This window comes from Pundamilia nyererei, unplaced genomic scaffold (assembly GCF_000239375.1).
Source record: "Pundamilia nyererei isolate P.nyererei 1_Seehausen unplaced genomic scaffold, PunNye1.0 scaffold00103, whole genome shotgun sequence".
Classification (NCBI taxonomy): domain Eukaryota; kingdom Metazoa; phylum Chordata; class Actinopteri; order Cichliformes; family Cichlidae; genus Pundamilia; species Pundamilia nyererei.
Window position 1 is genome coordinate 965,726 of NW_005187504.1, and position 13,042 is coordinate 978,767.

Below are 13,042 nucleotides of genomic sequence, written 5' to 3' on the forward strand. Positions count from 1 at the left end.
CTTTATGTATTTGTTTGAAACCTTGAGGATTTAAATCCATGACTTGATGAAGAAGCTTATCACACCAAATCTCATGAGCATCATTCCGGTTTTTCTCGGGCTGCTTGTCATTTTCTTTTCTGTCTTTTTTAGTCCCCAACCGACTCCCAATTCAAACCTTAAACCTAGAATAAAATCCTAAATTTCAAGACCATTCCCATCCTTAATGCTAATCACTCACATGTCCTCCACTGTGATGTCCTTGAGAATCTGACAGTAGTCGACATTCCAGACAGCTTGATCATCCCAGACTTTGGAAGCCAGCAGGATAGCACCCAGAACGATCCTCTTCCAGTTTCCTGGACAGATGTCAATCTCTGCATAGGTCAGGAGCCTCTCCAGATAAACCTGCACAATCACATGGATAAAGACTGAAAACTAGATAGAAAATCAAAGCAGCAGATAATCATTAACATGGAAAAAACAGTTTACTAACAGAACCTGATTTGATCTAACTAATAGTGTTGGGAGGTAAACAATTGGGGGTTTTTTTCCCCCCTGTATGACAAACTACATTCATCACTGATCTCTCAGAGCCCACAATAGTCACATGCATCACAGTAGTTATGATGCATAGTCTCATCAACAATTTGCACACATGCCTGGGTTGTCGGAACATATCAGGCTGCAATTTCCCGGGGGCCTAAACACAAACTGTGTGCGCACAACTGAAAGGTCCATCTTATCTCACCTTAGGGGAGCAAAGTGTCATGAAGATACCTTTTTTTTTTTTAATGCATTATTTAATGGCAATACACAAATAAATAAGCCTCACCAGTGTGACAATTGCACACTCAGCAGTGAGCTGAGCAGCACTGAACAGTGTCCTGACAAAACGGTAAATCTGCTTCTGCTCCGGATCGTGTTGATTGTAGTCCGGTGGAACCTCTGATTTCTGGATAAATGAAGGGAGGCAGAGATTAGATAAAAGAAGAACAACCATCAGGGAAAGTGAGAAAAGTGGATGATGGTGGATGACAATTTTGCGAGGAGGAAGAAAAGCCAAAACAGAGAGCAGGGTGAGAAAGACAACAAGACATAAAGAAAAGTGCGCAAGTGAAAATGAAGCAACAGACGGTGAGAGCAAAAATAAAGGGTTTAAAATGGGAGACAAAAAAATCTTAACACACAGAACCAGAGTCTACCAAGGTGCATTAAAATACAACAGAACATCTGACACAGGTTTGCCAAAACGAGCAGCAGGATAGTCAACAGATTTAAAAATGAAATCGTTTATATTACCGAGAGAGGGTGAAGCCTCTCATCAAAGATATCTAATAGCGTCCCACCGTCTGCATCTCTGAAAAGGAATAAAACATTTATTTTTCCTCTCTTCTATCCATCCACTTTCTCAAACACTCATCCAATCCAGGGTCAAAGAGCCTGGAGCCTATTCTAGTTATCACAGAGCGAAAGGCAGGGTACGCTTCAGTGTGCTAGCCACAGTGAGCTACTACCGTAGCAAAAACAGAGATGTTCACAAACTGTAAATGCCATGGAGTTTTGGGTAAAGAGATACATATTAACTATTTTAAAGTAGGCTATTATGGCTACGTTATGGATAAAGATCACTGCAACTGAAACAGTTTCAAGAAGAGTTTGAACAGCTTGAAGCTTCCTTAAATCCAAAAACACAGATCACTGTCACACTCGTCAAGGTCCTGCCGTTTGTCATTACGTGGGGTTTGGAATTCTTTACGTGTTATTCTGGGACTTGAATTTTAGATTTCCGTTTTGGTTTCCAGATTTTGTTTAGCAACGTCCTTATTTTTTCCCTCCTGAATTAGTTTGTTCTTAGTTATTCTTTAGTGTCGTGTTTCGTGCCTTCTTGTTTCAGTTCTAGAAGTTCTTCATCCTGTTTTATTCCGATAACTCTTATGTCTTGCATCTCTCACATTGAATCCTTCAACAGTCCAGACACCCTTGACACTGTGAGAAGATTAAACATAAGTACAGACTTCAAACTGTGCTGAATTTTAGATGTAATTTTGTGCATCCATCATAAAAAGCTTAAAAAAGACAAAGAGAAGCACAAATAAACCATTCAGAATAGGCAGCAGTTCTGCCTTTAGATTTTGGGATAAACTGAATATATTGTCCTTGATATCAGATGCCCAGATATTAACTGGCAGTCTTTAGGTAACATGAGAATCCTTACCTGTTTTTTATATGGTAGTATATTGCCAATGCTACACTGTAGACAGAAAGAAATGTTTATATTAATATCAGAAAAGCATGTAGGTTTAAAAAAAAATACAAATGTTTCCTTCCTGGTGTTACAACCATTTGATGGTGTATTTGAGGTTGGGCTGGCTGACTGTGTTGTCATCCAGGAAGATGGTAGAGCAGGAGCTGTATTTGCGCCTCAAAGTTCCGTGCTACAAATACACAAACACACAAACAAAAGACTGTTATTAGAATTCACATGTTTTGGTGTCATCTATAGCATGCAAGGGTAATGTGCACAAAAAGAATAAAGAAGAAGAAAAAATATCATGTTTCAATTTTTGCAAAATCTGTGCACTCACATTATTGATGAAGAGACTCTTTCTTTTCTCCCGCACTGTAAAAATAAATAGAAGACATTCAACATCTGTAATTTTTCCTAAAATGCCAGAAGCAAAAAAAAAAGCCAAACACAAAGCCCACCGAATGTAAAACACTGTAAAACACACTAAACACTATTAGCAAAGTGTTAATAGCAGCTAGCAAAAAAGGTTGCAATAAATTGCTGAGAAAAGACAGTTAAAGGAAGTGTTAAAGGGTAAAAGTAAAGAGTGAGCTGCCACACAGAGGCGGAAATGTGCAGTTTTGCCACTAGATGGAGACAAAGTTACACTACTCACCAGTCCTGTACGCTACCTCTGAAAAAAAGAGGAAGCAACAGCCTTATTTCTTTGCATGAGAGTCACTGATTCATTTAAAGAAACAAATGGCATACATTGTAGGGCAAAGCAAAACATCCTCATAAATGATCATCAAACAAACATTTGTAATGTCACAATGTTAATGCCTAAATATTCTAATATGGTTTGGGTTCTGATAACAGTGAGGGCATCCCTGAGGGTCGTGAGATACATCTAAGGGGTCAAAATAAATCCTTACAAAAGAGGAAATCTCTGACAAAGTCATTTATTGTTGCTTTGTGTCTCACTTGTATCACACATTTTGGCTTTTCTCTGGGAACAGTGTCAGCACTTCAAGTACTAAAATAAGTACCTGAGGCAAAAAGATCACTCTTTAAGTAAACTTCTAGTGCAAAAGCAATCTGTCATAAACAGCTGAAGAACTTGTCCAACATTTTTATGCTCATAAGCCAAGTACTATGAATTTTAAACAAAATACAGAGCTGTGCAGTCATGAGCCATCACTCATTTCTTAATATTTTGCTTTCAAGGAGACAGATGTGTAATTCTTTTAAAGTGGCCTCAGGCAATAGTTTTCCAGTCCTTCTAAAGGTCTTTTTTCTTGTCTTTAGACACTGGCTGCTGTGTTGTCGCTCATTTTTAGTTCAGCCTTTGTATAATGATGATTTTCTGTATAAACCAGTTTTAAATTGTATCTGTAGGCACATTGTTAGTAGCAGTCTGTTACAAAAACGCATAATTTGTTCTCATTTTAGGTGAAACTAAGAAACACGCAGTAATAAAACTGTAGTGTTGCACCAACAAGCAGGGGCGTAATTTTCAGCGGGGTTAGGGGGGTTATGACCCCCCCAATAATCAGACCCAACCAATGTAACCCCCTCAATAAAATTATGAACTATCTTGCATAAATAGGCTGTTGATTTTCTTTACTCATTTCAGGTATTACCAGCAAAATAATTGCATGTTTAATCATCTGGGAATTTACCCAGATTTATTTATTTATTTAGACAGAGATCTTGACCCCCCCCAATGTTCAGCACAAAGTTATGCCCATGCCAACAAGGTCATTCCCAAAAAGAGGAAAAGGGGCAATGACAAATGGACAACAAACATAACAAAAGGCAGACAATATCCAAAGATGCCTTTTGTAATATCCTTCAGGGAACTTGGGTTCCACTTAACACCACTTAAAGCGAGTTTAGGCTGTGCTGAAGAATAAAGGTGGTCAAATATTCAAACATTGGCTTTCAAGCACACTGAATAGCACAAACTCTGTTTTTGTCTTACATCCTGTATTTCAATGTGAATTTGCACGTTTCAGTAAAATGCTGCATGTTGTTTGCATTTTTCTAACTAAATATTAAGAAATGAGGTGTTGGTTGAAACTTGGTTGAGGCTCATTCCTGTATTAAAGGATAGAGCTAGTGTTGCATCGTATTTTTAGTACAAGAGATAATATGAAAAGACCAAAAGCAGACAGAGTTAAAAACAAATTGCAAACACTGCTTTTATATTTGGAGCATTTCTGGATAATAAAACAGCTCAGAGGCACAAAGGCTTACATCACTCTGTGACTACATGAGCAATATCAGCAAGTATAATTTATTTAACACTGATGTCTTTAGGGGATTCTTTGACTTCAGAAAAGAAAGCTATAAAAGCACCATTTTTTTTTTTGTTTAAAGCCACAAAAAAGATGGAGTTTGTTTCTAAATGTTGCAGATATTAAGCAATGATTATATTTTTAAAAAAACTCACACATCTCACATCATTTTATTCCTTCTTTGTTTGGAGGAGGAACATTAATCAAATGTCACTTGGAAGTTCTCTACATGAACAAGTTCATACGCATGTACAAAAAGAAATTCAATTCAATATAAAATATTAAAAAGCAATAAAAAGCAAGCATCTTTAGTTGTTTCTGAAATTCCAGCAACAACAACAATCTCATGCTGGGACGTTAATGGATCTTAGTAACACTTTCTCTCTATATGTGCAAGCTTTCCCCAACAGGAAGCTAAAAGTCTTAATGCAACAGCACAAATTCAGCTGGCTGCAAACATTTACGTGTCCAGACTTTTTCCACACCCTCTTTATTGTGACTGCATTTGAGCAACTTGCTGTGCTGATAACAGGAAGTGCAGCATGTCAAGCTAACGTCAATAAAGCCAAAACTGTGTTCTGAACTATACAACACTATCTGTATGTTTTTTGCAAACTGTGCTTTCTAAATGTTGGGTTTTTGTCTTTTTGTATATAATTACATCAAAACTAAACACTGGAAACCTGTTACATGTCTTTCAGCTCCTCCCTTTATGGATCATCACAGCAGATCTTCTGTCTCTGTCTCACATTGTCCTAACATTGCTCCTTGTCACACAAACCCTCTACATGTCCTCCTTCAGTACATCTATGAATGTTCTCTGTGGCCTTCCTCGTCTCTTTTTTGTCTGGCATCTCCACATTCGCCGTCCTTGGAAATCATAATACGTTCAGCCCCACCTCCTGTCTTCTTGCCGTCGTCTCCAAACCATACATCGTAGGTCTCACTTCAATCTTGTATTTCTTTCCTTTCACTTTTGTTGCCGTCTTTCTGTCATAAATCACCTCTGAAACTCATCTCCACTCATCTCCACCCTCCCTGCAGACTCTTCTTCACCTCTCTTGTGCACTTTCTGTTGCTTTGGATGTTTGACCCCAGGTATTTGAACACATCTACCTTCAATAACAACTGACTTTCAAACCTCTTCTCTCCACTGCATACCTCCACCTCTCCAGGCTCTCTTCCACTTGATCCTGACTCTCACTAAAGATCACAATGTTGTCTGTGAACATCATAGTCCACGGAGACTCCCGACTAACCCTCATCTGTCAACCTGTCCATAACAATTGAGACAAAAAGGGACTCGCAGCCAATTCCTAATTGAATCCCACGCCCACCTTGAACCCATCTGTCATTGCTATCATACACCTCACCACTGTCTTGCTGCCTGACTTCTTCATGCAGTACCACAGATTGTCTCTTGGCATCCTATCATATGCTTCCTCTAGATCTATAAAAAGACACAATGCAACTCTTTCTGACCTTCTCTATATTTCTTTCTCAAGTGAGTATCAAATGTGATTAAATTATTTAATTACCAGAACCGAAAAACCCTAATAAACAGACAAATTTCCTGTTATGTGAAATTCTATAAAACCAAGCCACTCACCGTCATTCTGTGATTTGCTGAGGAATATTGTGCTCGCCCGTGGATGGTCTGATGGATTGTACTCCATATTCAACTCTGTCAAAAACAAAGAGCAAAGAATATGTAGGCCTTCCTGAAATATCAAAGATGAGCAAAAAAAACCAAAAAACACGACAGTAGAAAAAACACAATGTTTTTCAGTGCAGCATTCACACATGCTCCAGACATATGTTGTGTTTAATTTGCACAAATACTAAACCAAGTCTACACATTAATTAGAGCTTGTCGCGATTATTACCATCAGCATGAAGCTACTTTTAGCGGATTCACAATGGGGTCCCACAGCAGGTAGCCCTGCATGTTTCACGTTGTAGATTTCTATGCAGGACGCCCTTCATGAGGCAAACCCCAAAAGGATGTGTGTCTCCTCCCAGGAGGGATCTTTTGCTTGTTAGTCAAATGTGTGATCTACTACATTACCAAGTTTAACCAACTTTGGTGTATAAACTGATATTATTATCAATATATTAGCATGCAAATACTTACATGTTATAGGACTATAGATTCCTACTGATGCCTAATACTGCAAATGAAATTAAACTAAAAGGCTGCTCAGAGAGCACTCGCTCCTCCAAGCTCATATTTTGCATTTTTAAATGAATTGTAATATTTTCTCCCTCTATCCACGTTTCACCTCCTTGCCAAAACTCTGGCAATCAGCCGTGCACCATTGGCCGACAAGCAGTCATCACTATAACACACCTCTGGTCGGGCTCCTTTTTTATAGTGGCAGAGAAACCAGCAAATAAGAAGACTCGCTCATAAAGGATGACTAGTTTAGTCTGATTTAAATCACAGGCGTTACTCTTGTAAGTCTGTGTGCGGTTTTTGTTTTGTTTTTTGTTCCTCTACTCTAATAAATCCGGGCATGAATCATTCCCATCCAGAGCTAATCTGGATTGCATCATGGCCTAAAGGCATGGGCCAGCGAGGCATTTGTGCACGCATATTATACAGCAGAAGGACTCAGAACAGATGCCAAAAAATCCTTTCATGCCTTGTTCGTTGCCGATAACATCAGCTACTCTGACAACAGAGAGCACAGTTGTTATGAGTGAGAAGCTTTCTCTCTTCAGCGAGCGATCATTTCCACACCCAGCACATCTAAAAACAAATCCCGGCATTCGAAATCACGTGCGTATCAATCATGTGCATAAATATTTGAGAGTAATTGAAGTCAGATGACAAAATTGAATAAGCAACACCAAAAATGATACAAGTACAGCATCTGCTATTATTCACTTAACTCGTAACTACAAATCCTGTAGTGTCGTGCAACAAATTAGAAACATTTTACGAGCCTGTTTTTGGTGATGTCAGCTTTTAAACATTCCCGGCATGCAGTCTCCTACAATACGACAGGAAAAGCCCCAGATTGAAATCCAGACTATTTGATTATAATGCAGACAGCAAGAGGGACACATGGTTGATCATCTGTCCCAGCCACAGCAACTGCTGGACTACGAATGACTGCTGGTAAATTAAAATGAGAACAAAACAGCTGTGACACTGCATAACAATTACAGTAACAAATTAAATTGCTTGAATAGTTTTGTACAGGGAGAAACAACGTTCACTTATTACAGCAGTTCTGCAAAACAGCAAAGACTTTGACAAACACCTCCTGTTGTGTGCAATAAAATAAAAAGTAAAAATAGCTAAGATGCAGGTAGGATTTACTAGAAGCCTGTTATATAAGTCTGCTTAGTTTAAGCTTTTTCTGTCCATAAAGTAACAACTGAAGTTCAAATGAACTCTAGTCTTAGGCCAAAAAAAGCAGCATTAACAGATGAACTGGTTGATGCCGAAAGGTTAGGCTAATCAACGATTCATTTTATTCATGTATTCCAGAATAATATTAATCAAATTAGGCATCTCCTAATTAGTTCGAGCTGTGCTGCTGTTTCCCCTGCTGCTTTCTTACAATATACAGCTGCACATGTGATTTGGTCTCGCCAAAAGCCTCTGAAATCCACCAGGGTGAATGGACCCAGCTTGGATTAGATTTGTGTCAAGTTAGCACCTTATGTAACAGTAGTCAGGAGCAGTTTAAATGGTAGCTTAACTGGTTTTCAATTTGTCTGAAACTTAAAAGAAAGCATGCCAAGAAAGCACAAGGGTGCAAAAATATATATATATAAACTTTATCCCAGTGAAAACCGACACGGGACAAAAAAACACATTAAAACATAAAAAAAAGAAAAGCGTGTTTGTGTATTTGAGAGTGGGTGGATGAGGCTTGTAGTAAGAAAGAGTAGGAAAGCATTAAGTAGCAGTCCTTTCACAATATATTTTAGTCAGGCCATGATGCATGAGAGCTGTAGTTTGACTTTTCGCTCACTTTGACCTGTTCCCAGTATGTCAACGTCATACTGCCATTTCTATAAAGATCAGACTTAGCAATTTTTTTATTGCAATTTATTACTATTAGGCACACACACACACACACACACACACACACACACACACACACACACACACACACACACCTTTGTATCACAGTGGAGTGATTTCTCAAATGTACCACTGCTGTGTCAAATATATGATGCATGCGTCAGTTTGAGTCTTCCAGTCACACACAGCTAACTCTGCTTTTTACTGCATAGAGAACAATGGTGGAGCCACAGTCAAGAATCTTTCCAGGAAACCAGTAGGCCTGGGGCAAGGCCACATTAGTCAGCAGGACTATAAAATATAGCAAAGAAAATCTATCCATCCATCTTCTTCTGCTTTTCCAATTCAGGGTCGATGGGAGGCTGGAGCCTATCCCAGCTGCAGTAGGGTGAGAGGCAGACTGGTGTCCAGCCTTACACAGGGCTGACACAGAGAGACAACCGCTTTCACTTTTCTAGTTGTTTCTGTGGTTCAAAGATGATGTAACATTAAACATTGTTGGTCTCACAAGGTCCTTGAAGTGTTTTTTGACTAGCAGAAGCACTTCTGAATCAATCTCACAGGACCTCTAGGTCCCTCTAGGCCAACTTGCTGGATTTCCCGGGGTGTACAGTAGCTGGTGTCATGTGTTGACACATGATATTCACCACCTCAAGTAAACTTAACGGAGAGTTGTGGTCTGCTTTGGCACACCGAAACAGGAGGAGCTCAGCTAACCTATCAGCTGGCAAACTTACCTGTCTGTCTCACTACTCTTACATAATGAATTAAAAACAGGCACCATGCTTTTAACAGGCCAGTCCACTACTGCACTACACTGTTTCCAACACTGTGTCTGTTTTGCTACTTTTTAAACCTTATGGAGGAAAATTTATTGCAAAAAGTATTAATGCATCAATTTTTGTAGAAGTACGTGTTATATTCAGAGTATTGAATGTGGCAGCCTCAGCAACAATGTACTGCTGTTTTGTTTTAAGGACACATTAATGCTAATAATTTCTCCAATTCTGCTCTTTAAGTCCAACAACTTTCTATCTAATAGCCAAAAGCTCAGGCAAAACAAAAATCTTCTGGTCCTTTTCATCCATTCAAGGTAAATATTTATTTTTTTATGCCTTTAATAATGTTAGTTTTACCACTGAATGTAGATGCTAAGGGTTACTGTTTAGGGTTACTGCTCATAAACTGAAACTTATAGGTCCTTCCATATAAAAACGAATTTATTAAATGTTCAGACAAGTTAAGATTGGCTGTTTGTTTTTTTTATTAATTGAAATCTTATTGGACGACTTTCAGTTTTAAATAATAAATTGAGTTCTTCTTGTGAAGCACATTCTGATGTTTATCTTGAAAGTTACTTCACACATTCATTTTGACTTATTTTACTTTACTTCTTATCTGTATTGCGGCATTTAAGCTTCACCCATGACTTATTATCTTATGACCATGTCTACACTAAGAGCAGCTTTGCCTCTGTTAACTTTAGAGCCTGCCTGAGCAGGATCTAAAGTTCACTGTTATGAATGTGATGCCACTGTTATTGTTGGAGTCTGTGGTAGCATGAAAACTCACTCGCTCCCATGCAGAGAGTAATTCTGGTCACTGTTCAGTCATGTGTATTGTTTTTTCCTCTTAGCAGCGTTGTCTAAATTCATGTACTGTACATGAATGTGTTTAATAATAAATAAATGCTGAGGTGAAATCGCTTTCTGAAGGACCTTACCCACATTTCAAACAGCAGAGCAAGGGATTTCTGAGTACCAGCATCTCAGGAAACATTTCGCACACTGCCAAACTCTGCATCAAGTAGAGTATGAAGTTTCCTACACACCTGCTCTTCATCAGATAATGAAACACAGAGCGGCGCCATGTTGAATAAACTGTGATAGGTCATATGACCGCGACCAGTGATAATAATATTCAAACAGAACCACGTATTACATTGGAAAAATAGTTAATAAATGAATCATCTGCGAGTAATACATATCGTCTTTGCATGAGTTATGAGACTAACTAGAAAAACTAAAAGGAAACTTATAAGAACAAGTACGTGAAGAATTACATCTCGACAAATCCAGAAACGATATATATAATGCCTGAGACAATATCTAACAGTATAATCTTTGATACACCTGAATAGACATGTTTTAAACCTACTCAGCCAATTAATGTGATTTATGATGGCGCTGACCATCTTTATCAGGCCTTTTCATTGCGTGGTGAAGAGAGGGCACTCTTAAAATGTCCAACACCAGCACATGCATTAAATTCAAAAGATTAGAGTTCTGCAGTGTGTGAGCAGTTTATTCTTTTCTATGTTAGTTTTCTTTTTTTGGTCCTTTTTTCATTTTTTTTGGTTTTGTTTTAGAGTTTTTTTTCCAAAATTCCATCCACTATTTGAACGCACACACACTGACCACTGGCTTTGAGTGGTATCAGACCAAGTTAAACAAACAGGACTTGCACACACACATGGCTTCATATTCCCAGGAGAGAAAGGGGGGGGGGGGGGGGCCCCCTGGGAAAGCACCGATAAGCTTAAGCATAAGCACACACACAATCACATCAGTTATGCTATAGGGACTACTATGGACAAAAGTCATAAAGTAAGATTTATTGGAGATAAATGATCTGACTTTCAGGAGTGGGACCACACCTCCAAACACGCCCCTTCCGGGTCTTATCTTACCTTATCTATATGACCCCCAGTTCTACAAGCTCTTCGTTCTTGTTTTCATGTCCCACCCTTGCTCCCCTTTTTTCAATTCTTTCACTTCTTCACTTCTCGTTAGCACATCGAGGCTTTCCCCAAACTGCAGCTCAATTCTTGATTAAGCCATTCGCCTTTAAAACGCTGGCAATCCTAAAATAAGGATGTGGGTCCAGCTAGTAAATTAAATTTTGAACTTTTTTTTACCATTTTAGGATTCTCATTCGCAGACAACGGTGCATCATTACACTCCCAGTGGTGAGTGTTTAAATTCACTGCAATCTCCTTACCAAAAGTAAAATGAATAAATAAAACCAGTGCTAATCACACCTTCATTGTACGGTACACCTCGATCTGTATTTCATGACATGCTGGGTTAACGAGAGATTCGTCAAGAAGCTATGCACGAAGCAGTGAGCTTAACCTTATTTTCAGCTTCGTGTAGCATCAATTGCACATTTAGGCCAAGATATCACAGACTGAACCTAAACGTATTGGCATATTGCTTCATCGTAACACTTTTATTTATTCCCTCCTTTAATGATGACTAAATTCTATAAGTACTAGTTTGGGAAATGAGTTACAGCAAGAAAGATAAAACCATTATAAGTAAACGTGTCGTGGAAGACTTGGCAGAATTTGAAGGGGGTCGGTCACAAGGTAAAATCAGGTGACATGTCAGTTTGAAAGTGCTTTTGATTCTGATTAGCTTTATAGTCAAGAGTTGACAGCTTCCTCTAAGTCCTCATTAATTTAAATGAGACTGTCTTTTAGGAGTTTTCTGCCTCAGCAGCTCAAAGCAAGCAGACCTTTCTGAAGTGATAATTAGTGGGATGAGGTGGTCTTGATGTGTAGTGGCAGACAAATTGCTCTCTCATTACTAGTCAGCAAGCCAAACAAGTACTTTCTCCTTCAAAGCGACCCTGAATGGACTTTTTTTCTCCAAAGGAAGAATAAGGGTGCCTAGTAATCTTTTTCTTTGTTTTAGAATATTTTAACTCCTTTATCTGAGTCGTTTCAGCTCTGCAAACATGTTGAGCTCAGCCAGTCTAAAGTTAGTAGCATGCTTGCTTTTTTTTGTCTGCTTCCACTTGTCTTTGCACTAGGATGATGTCGGCGTAAATGTGCAGTCATATTCGTTGTGTTCCCACTAGTGCTTTCAGGTTAATCTCGTTGAAATGACCTTAACGCCACAACACGGCAAATCTCCATTAACGAGCTACCGCCAATCGCTCCGTGCATGGGGCTAGACGGCCAACACGTTAACGAGCTAACTGCGCTAACGCACTAGTTCCCACCCATGTAATTGAGCATTGCAGATTTCTTGATCAGATAGATTTTTTTTTATTACTTTGTTGTTTCAGCAACATTAAATTTAAAAACTGTACTTTTGTGCTAAAATATATATTTATAATTTTAATAAGTCAAGTCAAGTCAACTTTATTTGTCAATTCTGCCACATGTACAGGACATGCAGAGAATAGAAATTTCGTTACTCTCAAACCCTAGTGATTAAAAAATGCAAATAAAATAAGTAAAAATTTAAATAAATACAGTACAATTTTACGTATAACAAAAAAAGCTATGCAATATACAATATACAATATTCAAGTAAGGAGGCATAGTAGTGCAAATAAATGACAAATTAAAAAGGCATGAACATTTTTTTGTATCGAAAAAATATCGAACCCTGACACCAAAGTATCGAACCGAACCGTGAATTTTGTGTATCGTTGCACCCTAAAATAAAAAAAAATAATAATAAATATATATATTTATAT

The 13,042-nt window shown here is 38.4% G+C and overlaps 1 protein-coding gene across 1 annotated transcript in view; it reads right to left on the minus strand.

The window, feature by feature from the left end:
* Nucleotides 1-13,042, minus strand: part of LOC102214430 (cyclin-Y-like) — a 19,151-nt gene that overhangs the window by 1,175 nt on the left and 4,934 nt on the right. Inside the window, exons 2-9 of the mRNA XM_005740767.1 lie at nucleotides 6,119-6,193; nucleotides 2,886-2,903; nucleotides 2,568-2,602; nucleotides 2,323-2,417; nucleotides 2,198-2,233; nucleotides 1,282-1,339; nucleotides 815-934; nucleotides 221-387 (exon numbers count right to left, since the gene is read on the minus strand). Of these exons, the coding sequence (XP_005740824.1) occupies nucleotides 221-387; nucleotides 815-934; nucleotides 1,282-1,339; nucleotides 2,198-2,233; nucleotides 2,323-2,417; nucleotides 2,568-2,602; nucleotides 2,886-2,903; nucleotides 6,119-6,193 (604 nt within the window). The remainder of the gene's footprint in view (nucleotides 1-220; nucleotides 388-814; nucleotides 935-1,281; nucleotides 1,340-2,197; nucleotides 2,234-2,322; nucleotides 2,418-2,567; nucleotides 2,603-2,885; nucleotides 2,904-6,118; nucleotides 6,194-13,042) is intronic.